General features: G+C 45.5%; 1 protein-coding gene across 1 annotated transcript; it reads right to left on the bottom strand.

The window, feature by feature from the left end:
- Positions 1 to 508: 508 nt before the first annotated feature.
- On the bottom strand, positions 509 to 3356 carry LOC121974340 (PRELI domain containing protein 3A-like). Its single transcript, XM_042525352.1, has 2 exons — positions 2619 to 3356; positions 509 to 1148 (listed from the first exon to the last, which is right to left on the bottom strand). Exon 1 carries the CDS (start codon positions 3199 to 3201, stop codon positions 2629 to 2631), a length of 573 nt encoding a protein of 190 aa, XP_042381286.1. The 5' UTR covers positions 3202 to 3356; the 3' UTR covers positions 509 to 1148; positions 2619 to 2628.
- Positions 3357 to 26252: the final 22896 nt, after the last annotated feature.

Here is a 26252-nt window from a genome sequence, read left to right as displayed (position 1 = left end):
TCAAACAATATATCAAATTTATCAATACATATAAATAGTTCTTATCTGTCTCCTGAAGAGTACACATTTCCATAGATTCTACATAAGAACCTTAACTATTTGCATGAATGAAACTTAGCGAAAGCTAAGCAAGTCAAACAACATGGTGAATGTTTGTTTGTTTGGTTGGTTAAAATTGTGCAAATGCCTATGCAGGGCATAAGCAATCTATACAGGAGGATGACAACAGCAATGTGTAAATTCCTACTAATTTGGGTCAGCTTGAGCTCTAACATCGTTTCATTTAAAGAACTTTGTTATGTATTCAATAGGAAGATCCACGAGTAGAAGAACATCGAATCAGTTGATAAGTAGGTGTTAAGTATGAGAAACAAATTTAAAAATAAAATAATTTTTTTTAAAAAAAAAAACCCCTACCGCCACCCTATTCCAGCCATACACACGCCCATTTCCCCCACCCCACCCCATCCCTCTCTTTTCTTTTTCTTTCTTCTTTTTCTCCACCTGCACCTCTTCTCCTCTTCCAGCAAAGAGGAAAGCAGCAACTTTGCTGCCTTTTTCCTCCTCCAACAGCCACCGACAGCAGCCATAGGTGCTGCCTTTTCAGGCCAACAGCCCCTAACACCTCTCTTTCTCTTCTCTCTTGCTCCCTGCTGTGCTTCTCTGCTGTCCCTGCTTCTTGGCAGCACCGCTGGAGCTCGTCGGAGTTTGCAGGAGCTTGCCAGACTGCAAGCAAGGTGGGGTAAAAAGGAACCCTAGTCGCTGCCCTCTTCCGGTAACAAGAGCTGCAAGTTGTTGCTCTCTTTTCCAACCAATCACAGCTGCCGGAGCTCGGCCGGAGCTAGCTGTGGTCACGCCAAGCTCGCCAAGGCTACCGGTAAAGAGAGAAAGATCCTCCATTTCTGTTTTCTTTTATTTTTAGCCCTCTCTTCTTCTCCGACAGCTTCAACAGCAACACCCTAGTTGTTGCCTTTCTTTTTCTAGCGAATACCTACTCTTGTCATCCTTGCTTCTTGGCAGTGACCGTCGGAGCTCATCGCAGCTCGCCGGAGTTGCCAATGAAGAGAGTAAAAGAACCCTAGTTGTTGCCCTCTCCCAACAACAAGAGAGGTACATTGCTGCCCTCTTTTCCAGCAACCACAACAACCCTAGAAGGAATACTTTATGTTAATCGATTTGTATGTTATTTCATTTCCACAAGTGGGTTTCATAGGGGGATGACGATGGAAAAGGTTGTTTTAAAAAAATTAAATCTGAAATTACTCTTCCGTTAATACATGTCTTTTAGATTTGCTTGATCTTCTATGCTCCTTGATATTTTGCACTGTTGATACTAGTAGTGTTTTATCTATGAACCCTATAATGATAAATTAACAAACTTCATATAAAAATGTAACTTATTGATCATTCAATATGAAAGTTATGATAAATGGATAAAATGGAAATGAAGAATACTAAAAAATGAAAACTATGAGCCTAGCTTTATATTAGAGTTTTATACCAAAATACGGGATCGCCCACATGTTATTGTGGTAGCATGGTTGCCCGTGATCCAAAGTACCTAAGGGCCTACATGTTGTAGAAGCGCGGTTGCTCACGGGCAATGTTTATTATGTATTCCACTAGTGAGGGCTTGTAGCCTGCATATTAGATGACGTATGCAACAGTATTATACTCTGAAAAGGCTTTTAGTCAATTTGTATGATATTATTATACTATGATGATATTGGCTCTAGTTATTCATTTTTAGTTGATTTATCAACTTTAGACCATTGATATACATGTTGATATTCACATGATTTATGATATTTGCTCATGTCGATATTATACCATGGGTGAATTGTATAACTGTTGATTAAAAAGTAAGACTTGAGAATTTATCTTAATTGATGAAGACATATGAAGATAAATTCTAATTCCAACTAACAAATGTTAGATGATCATAAATATACAATTATGTATATTATTTGAGAACTTAAAGATGAACTTAAAGTTGTAACGAGAGATTATGATTTATTCTATTTTTTGACCTCTTAAATAAGATTAAATTCATGCGCATCTGGCTTACTGTATGTTTTCCTTGGCCTCTAATTTTACATACATATGGATCTTTTTGATATTATAATTGATTTTGATTTTACATAGAGTTGCATAGAGATTTCGACTTGCTGACTCCTCATTTATTTTACTTTCGTCTTCGTGTTATTTCATATGTCGTTTTATATGTAACGTTTTGTAATCTATCAAGCATATGATATTCTGGTTCTTAGGTTTCTTTTATTATACTGTCACCTAATGACATACCGGAAACTACACCCCGGGGCATGACAATAGAAAGTTGGTTATATATTCAGTAAGAACTTCTGCAAAGATATTCTAGTCTTGCAAGCTCTTTTTGATAATTGCTAACATTGCTAACATCGAATCAGTTGCATAGATATCCAAATAAATCAACAAAAGTAGAAGCAAGAACATGGTCGATCAGCCAAATCATTGACGGTAAACAATTGTCAAAGACGATACAGCCCAGGAAAAGATTATCACAGAGACAAGAACAACAACGGCACGATCTTATTCTATGAGTCCAATTTGACGTCGGGAAGAGGAAAAATCCTAACCTTTTGGCGATCAGCAAGAAATTTTGGAGGCAGCGGCGTCGGCCTCAAGGTACTTGCAGATCCGCTCGACGAACTCCCTCCCCTTGGCGCTGTTCTGCATGAACCTCTCGGCACAACGGTGCTCCACCTTCTCAGCCACGGCCGCAAGCGCCGAGAGCGGCTTGCAGCGGATCCTGGTCTCCTGCTGAAAGGCGGTCCACCCCTCCGGTCGCTCGGGATGCGGCCGGTAGGTGGACCGCTCCTCCACCTCGATCAGGCCACGTAGGCTTGCGTTGCGGATCACGATCTCCATGGACCGATCGCGCGCGTCCACCACGGTGGTCTCGACGCAGTGGCACACAACGGCCTCCTGACCGAGAATCCGGCGGAGTATGAAGGGGAGCGGCGGCGAGCGCACGGTAATGGAGCGGGTGGCTTGGAGGCGACCGGCGGCGGGGTCGAGGCGGCGTTGAAGCGTGTGGACGTCGACGACGTGGGAGAGGAAGTTGGGAGTGTCCGGATCCGTGAACTTGCGCCACGCCGCCGTCGTCACACGGTCCCAGGGGTGCCGATAGATGTGCTCGTGCTTGTATGCGCGGACCATCGCGTGGATCGGAGGACGGCGGCAGAGATTAGGGTTTTCTGGCGGCCGAAGCGGCAACGGAAGAAAGAGGGAACTTGTAAAGAACAGAAAAGAAGCGTGTCAACGGTGGGCCGTGGCTCGCTGGAATCAGGCGAAAAAAGACTGAGTTGGTGAAGGAACAGAGCGAGTAGAAACATCAAACATGGTGGCCTGTTTACTACGTTGGGTCCACGTCGAGGTACGAATTATAATTAATTATTTAATCTCGACACTAAATACCATTACCGCATCCTAAACACCTAAATGACCATAATTAATGCTCCCAATTCACTGCATGTACGTTAGAAAGAGAGAGATAACAGCCCCAAACTTAATTAACAATAATATAATTAGTAAAATAGGGATTATAGTATCATTAATTTTCCTAAATACATAATTTTCTCTTAAATTTTATATTTTATATAAAAGATATTTATATCAGTTACTTTATTTATTTTCTAAATTTAGATTTTATAAATAGTATATTTTTATATTTAGAAAATTAAATTTATTTCTAAAATATTAAAATATTATTTAATTTGGGAGAAAAATTAAATAAAATGAATGAATTAGATAATAAAAAATATGTATTATATAATTTTAGAATAATTAATATAGTATATAATAAAAAATAATCATCCAAATTTAATAAAATAAATTTTAAAGATAATGGATTTTATCTTTCTCGAAGCCAGAATTATGGATCATAAATATTGCTTTGTATTTTTCTTTTGGGTGGACACTGTTCTGATAAATATATAAACTATGACGTCATTTTCATTCTGATGATACAATTATTGCAAGGACAAGTTTTTGCAATTCATCTTGAAAAGGATCCAATAAAATAGAGAAAAATTCCTAATAAAAAAAATTCCTAATCAAAAGATCCGCTTTAGTCTCGAGGACTCCCAACTATTAAATTTTTGACGTCGATTTATTTAATTGCGAAGCATTTAATACAAGGGAAAAACCTACTGCTCAAAGAGCATCCACAGCTCCTTCATTTGCAACAGGGAGCGGCTCCTTGCTCCCTGCATTTTTTTTTCTTTCATTTTTTTATTTAAATTATTTTTTAAAATTTTAGTTTTTATTTTAAAAAAAATAGAGATGAAAAATATATAGAATAAAAAAGGTGGACTAAAGATTTTTTTAATAGTTGAGAAACATATAGAATTTTTTTTATTTGCCATTGATATGGCATTCAATAAGCTTAAAAAATAAATAAATAAATAAATTTATTATCTTAGCGGCTTCTTTAGCGCTGGTTCCAAAAATATAGAGAGAAGTAAATATAAATATATAGGTCATAAGCATATGATAGACCATTACGTCAAAAATATCATGCACTCACAGTCTACGCTACACCCTAGAAACATTGAATAAGCTTTTAGAGGATCCATATGTTGGGTTTTTCGGGTCGCAAAAATCATTTTTTCGCGTCGCAGAAATCCCGAAACTCCTGTCACCGGATCCGCGCGAAGTAAAAATAAAATAAAAATTCGAGTACGAGTTTACTAAAGCCTAGATCTACATTAGGAGAAGATCTTTACCCTTGATGCGAAGCCCTTCGCGTATCCCGCTCTTCCAAGTGATGCCGGATCTCGAGGTTGTCAAGTGTACAACTCTCTAGAAGTATCCACACGAACAAATAGGTGGAGAAACCTAACATAAAAGTGTGTTAGCACCTTGGTAAGGTTCGACCAAGAGAGGAGAGGGAGAAAGGTTGAGAGCTTGAGGAAGAAGATGATGGAATGAATGCCTTGAATGAAAAATGAATTCCATTCATCACAATAAGTGGCCGGCCACTATTGTAACCTCCTCTCATTTAATGTGGCTATTAAAATGAGGAGAAGATTTGTAACCTCCATGAGGTGGCACACACATGTTCTAAACATGATGATGTGTAACACCATTATTGGCCACTTAATGTCAACTCACAAATGATGTGGCATAAAGTCAAGTCAAACTTGACTTTTCCTCTTCCTCTCAAGTCAAGTCAAACTTGACATTATAACTCCCATGGTTGATCTAATCCAACCATTTGATTCAAGCCAATTTAATATAATGAATCTAATTCATTTAATTAAATTGATTCAATGAGTCATAATCTAAATTAGACTCATTGAACACATGAATCAACTTGAGTCCAACTCAATTAGTGCAATTAGGATTACTCTTAATCTAATTTGATTCATCACATGAATCTAATCCTCTTGGTTCATCATATGAACCTAATATCCATCTAATTGTCCTTTGTGTGTGACCCTATAGGTTATTGTAACGTTGGCAATACTTCTAAACCCATTTAGAAGCACAAGTAATGAGCGGTATCTAGCAATACATCATTACTACCCAAGTTACAAGAATGTTGAGATCCAACATCACCTTGTGACTACTAATTGTGACTCCTCACAATATTTGACAAGTGTCCTTCTATCCTAGACATCTAGATTGATCAATATGAGGCATAGACCGTGTCATCCTCTAATCAATCTAAATCTTGAACTCCAAGTAGACTCACTCAATCAAATGAGTTCAATATCTCATATTGACTCATTTGGGCATTGCCATGCACTTCGTGGTCTCACTCTATCAAGAATATCGATGTCACTCCCGTCATATAGGAGGGATAGATCTCATCTACATCACTCACATCCCTCCGCATAATTTGTTATATACCCAGTAATCGCCTTTATAGTCCACCTAGTTACGGGTGACGTTTGACGAAACCAAAGTACATAACTCTTTATGTAGGGATCCATGGTGACTTCAGGTCCAAGGACTAGTAGTCATACTAATAGCCACATAAGAAAGTATATGACACTCATATAACGATCCATGATACTTTCTCATGGCGGGTCATTCAGTATACATTCTCCAATGTATACTCATATGCCAACTTGATATCTTTATATCCATGACTTGTGAGATCAAGTCATCGAGTTGACCTACATGTTAGTCTCGTCGCATTAACATTGTCCTTGAATGTTAATACTCGACTAGGAATGATTAAGAGTAGTGTTCCCTATATCATCTCACTATCGGTTCAACTAACCGATTGATATAGGTAAGAACTCTCTACTCAAGGACGCTATTATACTTAGTTTATTTGGCACTAATACAAGTAAGCATAATAACCAAAACCAATGTCTTTATTTATATAAGAATATGATACAACGAGTCCATACAACAATCATCAAATGATTGGCTCTAGGGCTCTAACTAACAATCTCCCACTAGCACTAGTGTCAATCAGTGTAGGCTCTAAGCCCCAATGACCTAGTGTGACCATCATGCTTCCTCTGTGCCAAAGCCTTGGTCAAGGGATCTGCGATGTTAGCCTCTGTGGGTACTCTGCAAATCTTCACATCTCCTCTCTCGATAATCTCTCGAATGAGATGGAAGCGCCGTAGTATGTGTTTGGTCCGCTAGTGTGAGCGAGGTTCCTTCGCTTGTGCTATAGCTCCATTGTTGTCACAATAGAGCTCAATATGGTCAGTAATGCTAGGAACCACCCCAAGGTCAGTGATGAACTTGTGGATCCAAACTGCCTCCTTTGCTACCTCTGATGTAGCAATATACTCGGCCTCTGTTGTAGAATCAGCGACTATGTCCTGCTTCGAACTCTTCCAGCTCACAGCACCACCATTAATGCAAAACACGAACCCTGACTGCGATCGATAATCATCTTGATCGGTCTGGAAGCTGGCATCACTGTAACCCTTTACAGCTAGCTCATCATTGCCTCCATATATCAAGAAATATTCTTTAGTCCTTCTTAAGTACTTAAGAATATTCTTGACCGCTATCCAGTGACTTTCACCTGGATCTGACTGGTATCTGCTCGTCATGCTCAAAGCATACGAGACATCAGGATGAGTACATAGCATGGCGTACATGATAGATCCTATGGCTGAGGCATAAGGGATCTGATCCATGCGGTCTCTCTCCTCTCTAGAAGAGGGACCTTGAGTCTTCGAAAGACTCACGCCATGTGACATCGACAGAAATCCCTTCTTGGAGTTCTGCATGGCAAACCGTAGGAGTACCTTGTCAATATATGTACTCTGACTTAGGCCAAGCAATCTCTTAGATCTATCTCTATAGATCTGTATCCCTAGAATGCGGGATGCCTCACCTAAGTCCTTCATTGAGAAACATGTCCCTATCCAAGTCTTGACAGACTGTAGCAAAAGGATGTCTTTCCCAATGAGCAGTATGTCATCCACATACAATATGAGGAAGACAACAATGTCCCCTACAACCTTCTTGTAGACACAAGGCTCATCTTCAATCTTGATGAAACCAAACTATTTGATTGCATCATCGAATCGAAGATTCTAGCTTCGAGAAGCTTGCTTTAGTCCATAAATGGACCTATGCAGCTTGCATACTCTGCTAATATGCTGTGGATCTACAAAACCCTCAGGTTGTGTCATGTACACATCCTCGAGCAGGTTTCCATTCAGAAACACGATTTTGACATCCATCTGCCATATCTCATAGTCATGGTATACTGCAATAGCAAGCATGATCCGAATGGACTTCAACATCGCTATTGGAAAAAGGTTTCATCATAGTCAATACCATGAATCTGCTTGAAACCTTTAGCTGCCAAGCGACCCTTATAGATAAGTCCATCCATGTCAGTCTTTCTCTTAAAGACTCACTTACACCATATGGGTTTTACCCCTTCAGGTGGATCAACCAAAGTCCATACTTGGTTGGTGTACATGGATTTCATTTCGGATCTCATGGCTTCTAGCCATTTCTCGGAATCTGGTCTCATCACAGCTTCCTGATAAGTGGTAGGCTCATCCTCTATGAGCACAACGTCATCATGGTCAGACAAGAGAAATGAGTATCTCTCAGGCTGACGACGTACCCTATCAGACCTGCGAAGAGGTATGTCTACTTGAACTGGTTGTTGTTCCTCAACTCCTTGTGGAACAACATAATCCACAACACTTTGTGGTTCCAGTTCAACTTCCATCGAGGCTTCAGTGCTATGGTTCACATCTTGAACTTCTTCAAGATCGAACGTACTCCCACTAGTCTTTCTAGAAACAAAGTCCCTTTCTAGAAAGACTCCAGTCTTTGCCACAACTACCTTATGCTGACTGGGAATGTAGAAGTAATATCCCTTAGTTTCCTTGGGATATCTAATAAAGTAGCATTTGTCGGATTTGGGTCCTAATTTGTCTGAGACTTGACGTTGAACGTAAGTCTCACAACCCCAAATCCTCATAAAAGACATCTGGGCATCTCTCCCAGTCCATATCCTATATGGTGTCTTTATCACGGCCTTGGATGGAACTCGGTTGAGTATAAAAGCTGCCGTGTCTAGAGCATAGCCCCAAAGAAATGTAGGAAGATCTGTGTGACTCATCATAGACCGTACCATATCTAATAGAGTACGGTTCCTCCTTTCGGACACACCATTCCACTGTGGTGTTCCAGGAGAAGTGAGTTGGGATAGAATCCCACACTCAGCTAGATAGTCACTGATCCTGTCCGAATCGCCGAACCAAAGGACGCTGGGCACGTGGAGCGCTCCTAGTCGATGGCGTAGGCCTCCGAAGCTCCGGCGGACCTGCACAGAAGTCGGGCCGGGAAGGGGTTCTCGGCGGCGACCCTCCGACGCTCAAGTCAGGCAAGCAAACAGTGGAAAAGAGTGGCTCCAGAGATGTTTCACCCATACCTCCGGCGAAGCCTGCGGCTCTTTATATAGAGTGGTGAAAGAACTTCTACACGCCCACCGAGGCGTGTACGTGTCCGCAGCCCATACCTCGGTATGTGTTTGTCAGAAAGCTTACCTGACGCCATACTGCAACAGTCCCATCGCGCCTTCGATGGGACAATAGGACACCCCGTTGTCAGACTAGGAGTATGGTTTAGCCATACGACTTGACGGTTGTCAGCAGATGTTCCGGTCACTATTTACGTACCGTCGGCCAGGACATCCGCCCGGCCGGCTAGACGAAGAGCGCCGTCCGGACGGCCCTAATTCCCTGCGCCGGCCGGGCGGCGCGCCCATTACGTCCTACCTTCTCTTAGGCCTTCCGCTCGGCCATTGTTTACTATTTCATTGAGCGTAACGCCTTCTTCTTGATCTCCCATCGATCACCTTCTCCAGTCCGGTACTCTTGGAGCTCCACCATCTTACCTTCCACGTGGCGTCTTTGGGCCCCAGAGCCACCTGTAACTCAGTCTTGGAGTCTTCCAAGACCTCAACTTCAGCCTTGGCACAATCTCCACCTTGACATGGGTGGATTCTAACTTACATAGTCAAGCCTTCGCCAGGGATCCTTCTGTTGGTCACCATTGGAAGCAGTTAATTTGCCCCCTTCTTTACGAGCCATTAAGACCGCTTCTAAAAATCACATACAATATTAAAAAGAAAAAGGCAAGGTCAAGATCAAATCGCTATTGTCGTCTCCTGCCGGATGCACGAAATATTCACTGCGACCTCACGAATGTGCTCCTTGATCCTCTTCGCCTATCACAAATTGTCGGTATCCTCCTCATCCTCGTCACAACCACCAGCCTTATCGCTCCACCATCCTCTATTCCTTTTCCTTTGACCTTGCTTCTCCTTTCCCTCGATCGCCTCACAACAGGGATTCCTTTTCCTTGCTGCCCCTCCTTTTTTTCTCTCTATTAGCTATTTCTTTCATCATCCCGCATTCTTTCCCTGTTTTTACTTCTCCCTCCTTTCATCGCGCGTCCATCCCTAGCCTTATGCCATGACCAACACCTCACAGCCGACCGGCGGTGCTCCGGGTCTTTGGTATTCGACCATGGAAAGCCGGTTCGACGAGGAGGACGCCTTGCGCCTCACTCGAACCTATGATCTGTCGACCGACCACCAAATAGTGTTAGCCACACCGGCCGATCGGCCTGACGAATAGCCGCCCAGCACCGTTCTATTCTTCCGAGACCAATTTTTGGCCGGGCTACGTTTCCCACCCCACAAGTTCTTCTTACAAATTTGCAATTACTTTCGCATTCCGCTCGGCCAGGTAGTCCCCAACTCCATTAGGCTGTTGAGCGGAGTGATAGTCCTTTTTAAACTGAACAACATCCCCCTCGAGCCTAAGATTTTTCACTACTTTTTTTATTCCAAGCAAGCCGAGTGGGGTACCTTTATTTTCCAGTCTAGGATAGGCTTCGTCCTCTTTGACAATATGCCGAGCTCCAACAAACATTGGAAGGAGCACTTTTTCTATGTGCGTTTTCCCGAGCGGCCAACTTTTCGTACCAAGTGGCAGACGGCGATGCCGGCGCAATCGGAGCTCGGTAAATTTAGAGGTGATGCGGCCTGCCTTCATGCGGCCGAGCGGTTGGTGGGTCAGCGCTATCACATTGACAAGCTACTCCTCCCAGGAGTAATGTATATATTCGGCCTGTCTTCCACCGCAGCCGATCTGCCCTGCAGCATGAGTAAGCAATTCTCGTCCCTCCTTTTTCTTTTGTTCTAATTGATTTAATCTTTGTTTCTGCAGCTGAAGTTATGTGGCGCGCTAAGGCGACCGAGAAGCTCAAATTGAAAGCCGCTCAGATTGAGGCGGTGAAGAACAAGGAGGTCGCCGAGCGGGGCCTTGATCCAGCCGATCCGACCGGCGAATCAGGTGAGGGGACTCAGGATGCCCCTGAAGCCTTAGCCGCTGCTACCTCTCACGACGAGGCAGCGGGCGGCACTGCACCTTCTAACCAAGCTGAGGTAGAGGGCCGTTCGGCCGATGATGTTCCGTTAGTCACTCAGAAGCGCCGACGACCGGAATCTGCCTCTGCCTCAACTCCACTTGATGAGCCACAGCCCGAGCGGGGTGCGGATGCTCCGGTGTTGTCCGGGACGGTCTCCCTAGAGAGTACCCCGACCCCACATGGCTCTCCGAGGGCAAGCTCTGAGGTGCCGCCGTCCAGCCCTTCAAGAACTCTGCGCCGTATCAGGCGTTTGGGCGAGCTTCCTTCCTCGTCCACCGGTAAGGCGAGCGAGCCGAGCGGCCAGAATTTAATTAAAACCGTTCTGCGCCTTCCTTCGGAGGCGTACATGGCTGCTGCTGATCGGCCAATGGTCCCTGAGCAGCAGATCACCTTGGCGGGCCCTCTTGCCCAAGCTTGGGTGGATGCTCGGCGTCGAATAGCCATGCTGACTCCCGGGCAGCTCGGCGACAACAACCTACAACAGGCCACCGGGGTATGCTCTTTTTCTTTGTTTGCGTATTTGAATTATGTTTTTAACCTGTTCACACTTGCTAGCAGAACTGGGTGGAGCAGATCGCCATTAGCGATCGGTTGGCCGAGATGGAGGATGAATTGAAAAAACTCAAGGCCGCGGGGGACAGCCAACAGTCGACGACCGCTCTAGAGAAGGCCAAAAAATTACTGGAAGCCGAACGGAAACGGGCTTCCGAGCTGGCGAGCAAGGTCGTTCGGCTTGAAGCGATGGTCAAACAACGAGATAAGGAGATCAAGACGGCGACCACTCGGAAGCGCCAGGCCATTGATGACATGGACCGTATGAAGGTGGAGATCAGAGGGCTGGAGCAACGCATCAAGGATCTGGATGCTCTTCTGGCCACCGAGAAGGAGAGGCGCTCGGCCGATCTTCAAAGATTTGATGGAGATTTGAAGGATCTCTAAGCTTCCAGCGACGCTGCCCACGCCGCACTCAAAGAGTATCAAGAGGGGGAGTCGGCTCGCTCTGATGAGGTGAGGAAGGCATTCGTCCGCTCGGATGCCTTTGGGGAGAAGTTTACTGACAAGATCTCCCTCACCTTTGAAGAGGCAATCAAAGCGGCTGTGGGTCATTTAAAGGCCAAAGGCCACCTGCCCGCCGAGCTGACCATCCCTCCCGAGGACCTTGCGACTGTGATGGGCGCCATCCCTGATGCTCTTTTTGACTTCGACACCTGAGGAGTGTTTCTTATGAACTTTTTTGTATCCCCGCCGCTCGGCCAAACTTATTTTTGCTGTAACTTTTTTGGTTAGCCCTGTGCTTAATAGATAATCTTTTCCTTTCCTTCAACTTTTGTTTTGGCCAGAAATTTTTCTCTCGTCATAATTAAAGTGTTCTTTAAAACTCCTCCGCTCGGCCCCACGCTTTGTCAGACTACAGTCGATTGTCTTTAATAACGTCTTTCATCATGCGACTGAGCAGCCGCTCGGCATGAGAACGCCCTTCGTTGGTATCGTAATTATCTTTAGTTCTCATTGACCAATCTTTGCTTTGTGCCTTACCCCCCAAGGGGTTTTCCGTATATTTTTGGTAAGCGAGCTGCTCAGCCGTATGTTGGTCTTAACGACCAGGCTATCGTTGATTGTATCATGTGAATGGCTATCCGCTCGGACGTTTATAGACGCCGGCTCGTCTCTCGATATTTAACGTCGGAGCTCGACGGTCTTCCGCTCGGACGTTTATAGACGCCGGCTCGTCTCTCTATATTTAACGTCGGAGCTCGACGGCCTTCCGCTCGGACGTTTATAGACACCGGCTCGTCTCTCGATATTTGACGTTGGAGCTCGACGGTCTTCCGCTCGGACGTTTATAGACGCCGGCTCGTCTCGATATTTAACGCCGAGCTCGACGGCTTCCGCTCGGACGCTTATAGACACCGCTCGCTCTCGATATTTAACGTCGGAGCTCGACGGTCTTCCGCCGGACGTTTATAGACGCCCGGCTCTCTCGATATTTAACATCGAGCTCGACGCGGTCTTCGCCGGACGCTTATAGACGCCGCTCGCTCTCGATATTTGCGTCGGAGCTCGACGGTCTTCCGCTCGGACGTTTTTAGACGCCGGCTCGTCTCTCGATATTTAACGTCGGAGCTCGACGGTCTTCGGCTCGGACATTTATAGACGCCGGCTCGTCTCTCGATATTTAACGTCGGAGCTCGACGGTCTTCCGCTCGGACGTTTATAGACGCCGGCTCGTCTCTCGATATTTAACGTCGGAGCTCGACGGTCTTCCGCTCGGGCGATGCGTCCACTCGGGGGGCTTTCCCTTTTCTGTCTTCTCGTCTAGGCATTTCATCCGAAGAAGATCCCCGGTCCCTTTGAGCTGCTGCAGCTTCAGGGGTGCGGAATAAGGCTCGATGAAATGCAACGGTGGCCGGTGGTGCTTCTGCTCGACCACCAGATGCTGATGTTGCTTGCTGCTCTGGCCGCTCGGCTGTGGTTTTCTGCTTTTGCTCCACGAGCTTGGCGGCCCTTATCTCGATCAGAGGGTCGAGTTCTTCGTTCGAAAGCGTCACCATGTGTTGTCGTCCAGCCTCGTCCATTGTTTCCGATCGGATGCAGGAGCGTTCCCACAGACGGCGCCAAATTGATCCTGTCCGAATCGCCGAACCAAAGGACGCTGGGCACGTGACGTGCTCCTAGTCGATGGCGTAGGCCTCCGAAGCTCCGGCGGACCTGCACAGAAGTCGGGCCGGGAAGGGGTTCCCGGCGGCGACCCTTCGACTCTCAAGTCAGGCAAGCAAACAGTGGAAAAGAGTGGCTCCAGAGATGTTTCACCCGTACCTCCAGCGAAGTCTGCGGCTCTTTATATAGAGTGGTGAAAGAACTTCTACACACCCACCGAGGCGTGTACGTGTCCGCAGCCCATACCTCGGTATGTGTTTGTCAGAAAGCTTACCTGACGCCATACTGCAACAGTCCCATCGCGCCTTCGATGGGACAACAGGACACCCCGTTGTCAGACTAGGAGTATGGCTTAGCCATACGACTTGACGGCTGTCAGCAGATGTTCCGATCACTATTTACCTACCGCCGGCCAGGACATCCGCCCGGTCGGCTAGACGAAGAGCGCCGTCCGGACGGCCCTAATTCCCTGCGCCGGCCGGGCGGCGCGCCCATTACGTCCTACCTTCTCTTAGGCCTTCCGCTCGGCCATTGTTTACTATTTCATTGAGCGTCGAAACCCCGATTTCTGTCAGAGCGCCTTTTACTATCAGATGTTTACTGGCAGACCGATCGGCCTGAACTTTTCTCATGAGTCCGGTCGGCTCACCCTTCTTCGACAGACCACCTGGCCTTTTGACCTCCACGTGGCGTTGACCCCTCGTTAGGGGTCCCGGGCTATTACCACCGGATCAGTCACGAAACTCATGGCTAAGGTATTCTCCACCTCGATCTGATCGAAGTATCTTAATACTCTTGCCAAACTGGTTCTGTACTTCATTCTTGAATTCTTTGAACTTTTCAAAGGATTCAGACTTATGTGTCATCAAGAACACATAACCATATCTACTGAAGTCATCAGTAAATGTAATGAAGTACCTATAACCGCCTCTAACAGCGACATTGAAAGGGCCACATACATCACTATGTATAAGTCCTAACAAATCAGTCGCTCTTTCGCTATGCCCACTAAAGGGAGTTTTGGTCATCTTGCCTAGTAGGCAGACTCGCACGTCTCATAAGATTCAAAATCAAATGAGTCCAGCAAACCATCCTTATGGAGCTGGGATAAGCGCTTGTCATTTATATGACCTAAGCGACAATGCCAGAGATAAGTTTGGTTCATGTCATTTGACTTGAACCTCTTGGTATTTATGTTATAGATAGGGCTTTCAAGGTCTAGAATGTAGAGTCCGTTCATCAGAGGTGCACTACAATAGAACATATCTTTTAAATAAACTGAACAATATTTATCCTTTATTATAAAAGAGAAACCTTTCTTGTCCAAACAAGAAACTGAAATTATGTTCTTAGTTAAAGCAGGCACATAACAACATTCATCTAATTCTAATACAAGCCCAGAGGGCAGAGATAGATGATAAGTTCCTACAGCAACAGAAGCAACCCGTGCTCCACAGGGATGACAACGGGACGGGGCGGGGCCGGGTTTGCCATTCCCATCCCCGCCCCGTTTTCATTTTTTCGAGTTCGGGGATTCCCCGAACCCGAACCCGAACCCACGGGTTCGGGGATTCCCCATCCCCACCCCATTTCTAAATTAATTTATATTATTATTATTATTATTTAATAATAATTATTAATGATAATATTAATATTAATATCAATATCAATAATATTATTATTAATAATATTTTCAAAAATTTTAATATTAATATTAACACTATTATTAATATTTTTTTTAAAAATCATATTATTATTTATTAATATTAATAATAATAATATTCGGGGTGGGTTCGGGGATGGGGATAGTATTCCCATACCCGCCCCAAACCCGCCCCATCCCCGAAAAATCAGGGATCCCCATCCCCATTTCGGGTTTTCCCCGCGGGGCCCCAAACCCGCGGGGAAAATTGCCATCCCTAGTGCTCCATTGCCTACTCGTAGGTCCACCTCGCCCTTCGCCAATGCCCTGCTATTTTTCAGTGCCTGCACATTAGTACAAATGTGAGAAGCATATCCGGTATCTAATACCCATGATGAAGAAATAGATAGATTGACTTCTATAACATATATACCTAAAGTAGAAGTCTCACTTCGCTTCTTCTTAAGATCTTCCAGGTACACCTTGCAGTTCCTCTTCCAATGCCCAGTCTGACCGCAGTGGAAGCAGGTAGCATCCTTGGTGACCCCTCCTTTAGACTTCAGTGCCTTGCCTTTGCCCTTGGCTTGGGACTTTCCCTTGCCTTTGGGCTTGCCCTTGCCCTTGTGTTTCTGAACCATCAGAACAGAGTGGGGCTTAACCTTCTTAAGGTTCAGCTCAGCAGTTCTTAACATGCTAAGCAGCTCGGGCAGTGGCTTGTCAATTTCGTTCATGTTGTAGTTTAGAACGAATTGACTATAGCTATCCGGCAAGGACTGCAAGATCAGGTCAGTGGCCAGCTCTTGGCCAAACGGGAATCCCAACCTCTGTAGGTTTTCTATGTACCCAATCATTTTGAGTACATATGGGTCTACGGGAGCCCCATCTGACATCTTGCACTGAAATAGTGCCCTTGAGACCTCAAATCTCTCATGCCTCGCTTGTCCTTGATACATTTGACGAAGATGTTCAACCATATCGTAAGCGCCCATCAACTCGTGTTGCTTCTGAAACTCAGAGTTCATGGTCGTGAGCATTAGACAGGACACATCTAATGCGTCATTTTGATGCTTCTTGTAAGCATCTTTGTCTGCTCGCGTGGCATTGGCAGAAGGAGCCTCCGGAATGGGCTGCTCCAGAACGTACAGTTTACGTTCCTGGGTGAGAACTATTCTCAAATTCCTGTACCAGTCCAGGAAATTTGCTCCGTTGAGCTTGTCCTTATCAAGGACAGAACGCAGAGAGAAGGTGTTCGTGTTTGACGTCATGGTTATCTACAACATAAATAAAAGCATAAAGTAAATATCATATTCTTTTTATCATTTAATTAGGTCTTTAACTAAATGATGCTCCCACTGAATTCTATAATTCAAGTGGAACAAGATCCACATCATACTAACCCTTGAGTTAGCTTTGGCTAATACACCCAAGATTTAGTATGATCGGTAGGTAACTAATTATCAATTATATCTCTATGCAACTCTTGTTTATAGGACAAGATCCGCATGTATATTAAGACTTGAGTTAGCTTTGGCTAATACGCCCAAGAATTAATATAAATATGATTTTAACCTATCTACCAACCATTAAAAATGCCTATAGTTAAACTCGATCTAATTGAGTTAACTAGTTACTCAATCTAATTGAGTTGTATTCACCTATGCGTTGATAGGCGGGTCCAAGATTGTCCCTCCGTACCCTACCAAGATAATATGTGTTGCTCTGCTTTGGCAGATTCAACAACACATGTGATCGAAGTAGTGATAGGTATCATGACACGGTAGGCATTTGAGTTGACGCGATTGAGATCTAATCTAATCGAGAGGTGCATCTTGTACACGATTTAGATCTAATCTAATCGTTAGGCACTAATTAATTACTAATTATGCATAACATATACTCAAGCAATTAATTAAATTATTTATGATTAGTCATGGCCCTACTACGATCTTCTCAAGCCAATGAGAAGATCGGATGGTCAACCTAAGGTCAACAGCTTCTCAAGCTCCTCCCTTTGACCACCTTGTGTTGCTCGCGCCCTCCTCGTAACTTCGTCTCGAGTGGACCTTCCACCGCTCCAATTTTGTACATTACAATTTTTGAAACTCGAGTTACATTCGAGTCTAAACTAATTTACAACAAGAATATAAAAATAGAGAAAGGCACGATGCGCAGGTCGCGAATCAAATATACAACACGCACATCACATGACGGCACGTAGGCCGTATTATCAATTACAACACATTTTCAATCAAATTGGATCTTTTTGGGCCATGACTATCACAAAATAATACATAATTCTAAATTATATATTTTCTATAATTTTCTGTAATTTTTACTACAATTTTTACAATTTTTATGAGTAAAATTCCCGGCGATTTCGTTTAGCGGGTTTTCGGGCCCAATCGCGGAACGAATCCCCTTGCGGGGCAGGGGCAGTGCCCCTACCCGTGATCTAACCATCGCGAGTGTTCCTTAGCGATCCTACAGCGCCTTAGCCCGCTGTCCCAAAAAGATTTGGGGCGAAACCTTGCCGTTTCGGAAAAATCTTCTCGGTAGTCGAAGCCTACAAGTGTCGAAAAACTTGTGCTTCGCTTCTACGAGAAAAATACCCATAAAAACTATAAAAATAGGAAATTTACAGAATATTACAGACCTTCTACTTTTCATAAAAATACGAAATAAACTCGTACAAGACTTCGCACGTGGCTTTGATACCACTGTTGGATTTTTCAGGCTGCGAAAACCGCTTTTTCGCGTCGCGGAAACCCCGAAACTCCCGTCACCGGATCCGTGTGAAGTAAAAATAAAATAAAAATCTAAGTACGAGTTTACTAAAGCCTAGATCTACATTAGGAGAAGATGTTTACCCTTGATGCGAAGCCCTTCGCGTATCCCGCTCTTCCAAGGGATGCCGGATCTCGAGGTTGTCAAGTGTACAACCCTCTAGAAGTATCCACACGAACAAATAGGTGGAGAAACCTAACATAAAGGTGTGCTAGCACCTTGGTAAGGTTCGGCCAAGAGAGGAGAGGGAGAAAGGTTGAGAGCTTGAGGAAGAAGATGATGGAATGAATGCCTTGAATGAAAAATGAATTTCATTCATCACAATAAGTGGTCGGCCACTATTGTAACCTCCTCTCATTTAATGTGGCCATTAAAATGAGAAGGAGATTTGTAACCTCCATGAGGTGGTACACACATGTTCTAAACATGATGATGTGTAACACTATTATTGGCCACTTAATGCCAACTCACAAATGATATGGCATAAAGTCAAGTCAAACTTGACTTTTCCTCTTCCTCTCAAGTCAAGTCAAACTTGACATTATAACTCTCATGGTTGATCTAATCTAACCATTTGATTCAAGCCAATTTAATATAATGAATCTAATTCATTTAATTAAATTGATTCAATGAGTCATAATCTAAATTAGACTCATTGAGCACATGAATCAACTTGAGTCCAACTCAATTAGTGCAATTAGGATTACTCTTAATCCAATTTGATTTATCACATGAATCTAATCCTCTTGGTTCATCATATGAACCTAATCTCCATCTAATTATCCTTTGTGTGTGACCCTATAGGTTCTTGTAACGTTGGCAATGCTTCTAAACCCATTTAGAAGCATAAGTAATGAGCGGTATCTAGCAATACATCATTACTACCCAAGTTACAAGAATGTTGAGATCCAACATCACCTTATGACTACTAATTGTGACTCCTCACAATATTTGACAAGTGTCCTTCTATCCTAGACATCTAGATTGATCAATATGAGGCATAGATCGTGTCATCCTCTAATCAATCTAAATCTTGAACTCCAAGTAGACTCACTCAATCAAATGAGCTCAATATATCATATTGAATCATTTGGACATGGTCATGCACTTCGTGGTCTCACTCTATCAAGAATATCGATGTCACTCCCGTCATATAGGAGGGATAGATCACATCTACATCACTCACATCCCTCCGCATAATTTGTTACATACCGAGTAATCGCCTTTATAATCCACCCAGTTACGGGTGACGTTTGACGAAACCAAAGTACATAACTCCTTATGTAGGGATCCATGGTGACTTCAGGTCCAAGGACTAGTAGTCATACTAATAGCCACATGAGAAAGTATATGACACTCATATAACGATCCATGATACTTTCTCATGGCGGATCATTCAGTATACATTCTCCAATGCATACCCATGTATCAACTTGATATTTCTATATCCATGACTTGTGAGATCAAGTCATCGAGTTGACCTACATGCTAGTCTCGTCGCATTAACATTGTCCCTGAATGTTAATACTCAACTAGGAATGATTAAGAGTAGTGTTCCCTATATCATCTCACTATCGGTTCAACTAACCGATTGATATAGGTAAGAACCCTCTACTCAAGGACGCTATTATACTTAGTTTATTTGGCACCAATACAAGTAAGCATAATAACAAAAATCAATGTCTTTATTTATATAAGAATATGATACAACGAGTCCATACAACAATCATCAAATGATTGGCTCTAAGACTCTAACTAACATCATATTGCTGTGTTCGTAAGGGTAAGAGAGTAATTTGGAGTTTATAGCATGAGTTTATGATATAAATCCTTTATTATAAATCTCACCCTTATTATATGGCCAGAATTAGAATTTTTAATTTTTTTGATAAATCGATCTTAAAATTTTAGGACTGATTTATACTTTTTTTGAAAAAAAAATAATTTTTTACCAAATTATATAGATAAAATTTTGAAATTATCAAATTACGCAAGGTAGTTTAAAAATAACTAAATCACGTGTCCACTTCTTATTTTACTCGTAATCAATTGACTAATATTAAAAATCAGTCGAATCGATTTCTAATCCGAAAATTAGTCAACTGATTTATCTTACAAATCTAATCAATTCAATAAATCACTATTCTCAATATATTGAGTTAAATTAATAATTGAGAATATGGATATAATCAGGAGAATTTGACGAAACATAGGAGCTAGTTTTATATCAATCCGAGATCGTTTTGTCTATTAGCCGATTTTGGCCAAAATCAACTGAAGAACTAAATGTCTTCGAATTAACATGAAACTAATTTCCATTTGGTCGTCTAATTCTTTTGATTATATTGATATTCTAAAACATCAATTTAACTTAATATTATATTAACAACATTGATTTTTTAACACACCAATTTAATTTTTCGAACAATCATGGCTCTCAATATACATTTGTGTTCAAAAATCACTACTCTCAATATATTAAGTCAAATTAACATGATCCGGTGGTTAGATCAGGGGACCCCTATTTTGAGGGGTCAACGCCCCGCAGAAGTCAAAGGGCCAGTTGGGCGATCGGAGAAGGATGGGTCGGCCGGGACCTCCCGGCCGGCCGACCGAGGAATTTCTGACGGTAAAAGGCGCCCCGGCGGGAGTCGGGATTCTGACGCTCAGTGGAACAGTAGCAAGGAGCCGAGCGGAAGGCCTAAGAGAAGTCCGGACGGGAGGGGAGTTCCGTCCAGCCGAAGCGTGAGATGAGGTCCGTCCGGCCGGCGCGTGAACTTCCCGTCCAGCCGGACGGATGGACGTCCCGACCTGTGGTGGGTAGAGATGGACAAGAACACCTTCTGACAGCCGTTAAGTCCTATGGTTAGGCCATGCTCTGAGTCTGACAACGAGGTGTTCTGTTGTCCCATCAAGGACATACTCGGACTGTAGCAGTATGGCGCCAGGTAAGCTTTCTAACAGACACATACCGAGGTATGGGTTGCGGACACGTATGCACCTCGGTGGACGTGCAGGAGCTCTTTCACCGCTCTATATAAAGAGTCGCATACTTCGCCGGAGGTACGCGTTAAACACCTCTGGAGCCACTTTCTTCACTGTTTGCTTGCCTGACTTGAGCGTCGGAGGGTCGCCGCCGGGAACCCCTTCCCGGCCCGACTTCTGTGCAGGTTCGCCGGAGGTTCGTGCAACCAGTCGAAGATCCACGTCAGCAGCCGGGAGCGCCACGTGCCCAGCGTCCGTTGATTCAGCATTCAGATAGGATCAACTTGGCGCCGTCTGTGGGAACGCTCCTGCATTCGAACGGAAACAATGGACGAGGCTGGATGACAACACACGGTGACACTTTCGACGGAGGAACTCGACGCTCTGGTCGAATTGAGGGCCACCAAGCTTGTGGAGCAAAAACAGAAAGCAGCAGCCGAGCGGCCGGAACAGCAACCAACGTCAGCGTCTAGTGGTCGAGCGGAAGCACAACCGTCTACCGTTGCATTTCATCGAGCCCTATTCCGCACCCCCGAAGCCGCAGCAACTCATAGAGATCGGGGATCTTCTTCGGATGAAATGCCTAGACGGGATGACAAGAAAGGAAAAGCCCCCCGTACGGACTCATCGCCCGAGCGGATTAATCGTCAATTTTCATAGGCTATTCTACGAGACCCTCTGCCCAAGCACTACGTACCTCCGACGATCGGCGAGTACAATGGGACAACCGACCCGGATGATCATCTGGGCAAGTTTGATAACACGTCAACCCTGCATCAATACACAGATGGAGTGAAGTGTCGGGTTTTTCTTACCACTCTCTCAGGATCGGCTCAACGGTGGTTTCGGAGACTGCCGGACGGATCCATCACCAGCTTCAAAGACTTCCAAACGGCCTTCCTTCACCACTTCGCCAGCAGTCGGTGCTACCAGAAAACTAGCGTTAGTCTGTTTGCCATCAAACAGGAAGCCCGCGAATCGCTCCGAGCTTACATCCAGCGGTTCAACAAAGTGGCCATGGATATTCCAACGGCCACCTCGGAGACCATGATGAATGCCTTCACACAAGGCCTTGTGGACGGGGATTTCTTCCGATCACTCATTCGGAAGCCGCCCCGAGACTACGATCACATGCTACACCGGGCCAATGAATACATCAACGTGGAGGAAGCGCAAGCGGCCCGGAAAAAAGAAACTCCAGCCGAGCGGGCTCCCCCTGTCGAACGGAAGCCGCACGCTGTTCATCAGCCACCCAGAGGACCACGGGCCGAAACAATTCGTGCTCATCCAAGACCTCATGTTCAAGAAGTAGCAGCCGAGCGGCCAAGGACAAGGAAAAGATGGACTCCAATGTTCTGCTCCTTTCACCGGACGGACACACATAACACCAGGGATTGTCGGAGCCTTCCACTAATTGCCCACCCCGTTTCTAGAGGTGGCGGTCGTCGGTCGCCATCAGCCGACAGACGACAGAAGCCTTGTGAAGCCGAGCGGAAGGTAGCTGACAGGAGACAACGACAGACTCCCGAGCGGCATCGCTCTCCGAGACAGGAGAATCCCCATATGTCAAGGGAACGCCCCCGATCGTCCGCTCGGGAAGAAGAAAATAGAAGCAATGCTTCCCGGGGCGAGATCAACATCATAGCAGGCGGGCCGACCGGAGGTGACTCTAACCGAGCAAGGAAGGCGAGCGTCCGGCAGCTCCAAATCCATGCAGTCGGCTGTAACCAAGAGCGAGCGAGCGGACCCGAAATCAGTTTCGGACCTTCGGACTTGGAAGGAGTTGAAGTACCACACGACGACGCTCTCCTCATCAAAGCGGTAATAGCCAATTACACTATTCACCGCGTATTTGTTGACACAGGAAGCTCAGTCAACATCATATTCAAGAAGGCGTTCGATCAGCTACAAATTGATCAAGCAGAGCTGCTACCCATGACAACCCCCCTATACGGGTTTACGGGTAACGAAGTTCAGCCGGTCGGACAGATCCGGCTGGCTATCTCGCTGGGAGAAGAGCCGCTCAGGAGGACGAGGACAGTAAACTTCGTGGTGGTCGATTCTCCTTCGTCCTACAATGTCATTTTGGGATGACCGACATTCAGCGAGTTCAGAGTAGCCGTTTCCACCTTCTATCAGAAGATCAAGTTCCCCGTAGAGGATAAAGTGGGTGAAGTACGGGGAGATCAACTCGCGGCTCGGCGATGCTACGTCGAGATGATCCAAGCAGAAGCCAACTCCGCTCGGAAGGCACCCCGGATCGAGGTAAACTCCATAACTGAAAAGTCACCCTCTTTAATTTATGAAGAAAAGGAGGAAGTGCAGATTCATCCAACCCGATCGGAGGCCACTACCTTTATTGCGTCTGATCTGGAGGCCAACCAGAAGGAGGAAGTGATCAAATGCCTCCAGAGAAACCATGATGTCTTTGTCTGGTCGACCCATGAGCTGCCCAAAATTTCACTAAGTGTAGCGCAGCATGAGCTCCACGTCCGGCCGGACGCTCGGCCAGTGAAGCAGATAAAAAGAGATTTCAGCACCGAGCAGAATGCCATCATCCGGGCGGAAGTTGAGAAGCTTCTGGAGGCCGGCCATATACGCGAGGTGCAGTTCCCGAGCTGGCTGGCTAACGTAGTGTTAGTCTTCAAGCCGGGCAACAAGTGGAGAGTATGCGTAGATTTTCGGGATCTCAACAAAGCTTGCCCGAAGGACTTTTATCCTCTGCCCCGGATAGATCAGCTGGTGGACTCTACGGCCGGCTGCGAATTAATATGTATGCTTGACGCTTACCAAGGATATCATCAAGTGCCGCTTGCCCACGAAGATCAAGAAAAAGTCAGCTTCGTGACGGCCGACGGCACCTATTGCTATAATGTGATGCCGTTCGGATTGAAGAATGCGGGGGCCACATATCAGCGCTTGATGAACAAAGTATTCAGAGAGCAGATCGGGCGAAATCTGGAAGTGTACGTGGATGACATTCTCATCAAGTCCGTCCGAGCGACCGATCTCTTCAAGGACATGGAAGAAACTTTCCGAACGCTACGCAAATATGGAGTCAAGCTAAATCCTCAGAAGTGCTTGTTCGGAGCAAAAGGAGGGCGTTTCTTGGGGTACATAGTGACCGAGCGGGGTATTGAAGCAAATCCCAGCAAAGTAAAAGCCCTTCAAGACATGCCGCCCCCAAGAAATCTGAGGGAAGTGCAGCGTTTGACCGGTCGGATAACTGCTTTGTCCAGATTCATATCCAAAACCGCCGACCGGAGCCTTCCTTTCTTCAAAATCCTACGCAAGGCTACTAAATTTCACTGGGACGAAGAATGCGATCCGGCATTCGAAGATTTGAAGGCATATCTGAATTCCCTCCCGGTATTAGCCAAGCCGGCTGCGAGTGAGCCACTTTGTATCTACTTGTCTTCCACCGAGCAAGTAATCGGCTCGGCACTAGTGAGGGCGAGCGGGGAAGAGCCTGTGTATTTCTTTAATCATATTTTAAAAGATGCTGAATCTCGCTACACTGGGCTCGAGAAGCTGGCTTTCGCTCTGGTCCTCGCCGCTCGGCACCTTCGCCCATACTTCCTAGCGCATACCATCATTGTCAAAACCAATAGCCCGCTCGGGCGTGTATTACTGAATCCAGAAGCATCCGGGCGGCTCATCAAATGGACGACAGAGTTAAGTGAATTTGACATCCAATACCAACCTCGCTCGGCGATCAAAGCGCAGTCCTTGGCCGATTTTGTGATTGAGGTGCAAAAGCCGGAGCCGGAAGCTATGTGGAGAATATATGTGGATGGGTTGTCCACTCGGCTCGGAAGCGGAATCGGAATATTGTTGCTCTCCCCTCAAGAAGAAAAGATGCACTTATCCGTCCGGCTGGATTATAAAGCTACAAACAATGAAGCAGAGTATGAGGCCCTCATAGCCGGCTTGCAGGCAGCTCGGCATGTTGGCGCCGGTCGGGTAACGCTTCATTCAGATTCGCAGTTGGCCGCGCAGCAGCTCTCTGGCACTTTTGAAATTAACAACGCTCGGCTCAAGCTCTACGCTGAAGCGTTTGAGAAACTTAAAGCCAAATTTAGAGAAGTTATTGTCCAGAAGATACCCAGAGCAGAAAATCAAGCGGCTGATGAGTTAGCCAAACTCGCGAGCTCAATAACGCCGGTCGCTATTCAGCAGCCAATTGAACAAGTATTGTTGGTGGCGCACGTCGACCGGATGGAAGGCCTCACGTTTCCAAGCGACTGGTGGACACCCATCATAGAGTTCCTCCGCTCGGGCGCCACACCATCCAATGAGAATGAAGCCCAGCTGCTAAGGAGGAGAGCCGGTCGGTTCACACTCATCGGCGATCAGCTTTACAAAAAGGCTTTCTCGCGCCCGCTGTTGAAATGCGTGAGCTCGGAGGACTCGGCTTACATCCTCCAAGAAGTACATCAAGGATCGTGCGGAGGGCATCCGGGCGGACGATCACTAGCTAAGAAGATCCTGCTAGCTGGATACTTTTGGCCAACTTTACAAGCGGACGCCGCTCGGACCGTGTCGACGTGCCTTTCGTGCCAGAAGTACAATAACTTCTACCACCGACCGACAGAGGAAATGAAGGCATCCACAGTCTCATGTCCGTTCGATCAGTGGGGAATGAATATCGTTGGTCCATTTCCTATGGCGACCGGGCAACGGAAATTTCTGTTAGTAGCGGTGGATTATTTTTCCAAGTGGGTGGAGGCCGAGCCGCTAGCCAAGATCACCGAACAGATGGTCAAAAAGTTCATCTGGCAGAACATCATCTGTCGGTTTGGCATCCCTCGCCGACTTGTTTCCGACAACGGACGACAATTCACTGGAAAGTTGCTCGAAGATTGGTGCCAAAGCTATGGCATCGAGCAACACTTCACGTCCGTAGCATACCCCCAAAGCAATGGTCAAGCTGAAGTAGCTAATCGGGGAATTCTTCATATTCTGCGCGCTCGGCTCGACCATTTGGGAGGAAGTTGGGTGGATGAAGTGCCGGGCGTCTTATGGGCCATCCGAACGACTCCAAAGGAAGGGACGGGCATCACGCCTTTCCACATGGTGTATGGCGGCGAAGCGGTCATTCCTGTTGAAGTCGGCGTCGAGTCCGCTCGGATCCAAAATTACGATGAGGACAACGTCGAGCGGAGGAACCTGGAGCTGGATTTGGTCGAAGAAGAAAGAGCCAAGGCGTCCGTTCGGTTGATGGCGTACAGGCAGCGGATGAAGCAAAACTACAACC

Source organism: Zingiber officinale, chromosome 1B, assembly GCF_018446385.1.
Source record: "Zingiber officinale cultivar Zhangliang chromosome 1B, Zo_v1.1, whole genome shotgun sequence".
In the NCBI taxonomy this organism is placed as follows: Eukaryota; Viridiplantae; Streptophyta; class Magnoliopsida; order Zingiberales; family Zingiberaceae; genus Zingiber; species Zingiber officinale.
The sequence above is the reverse complement of the archived record's forward strand: the minus strand, read 5'-3'. Positions and strand labels throughout refer to the sequence as shown.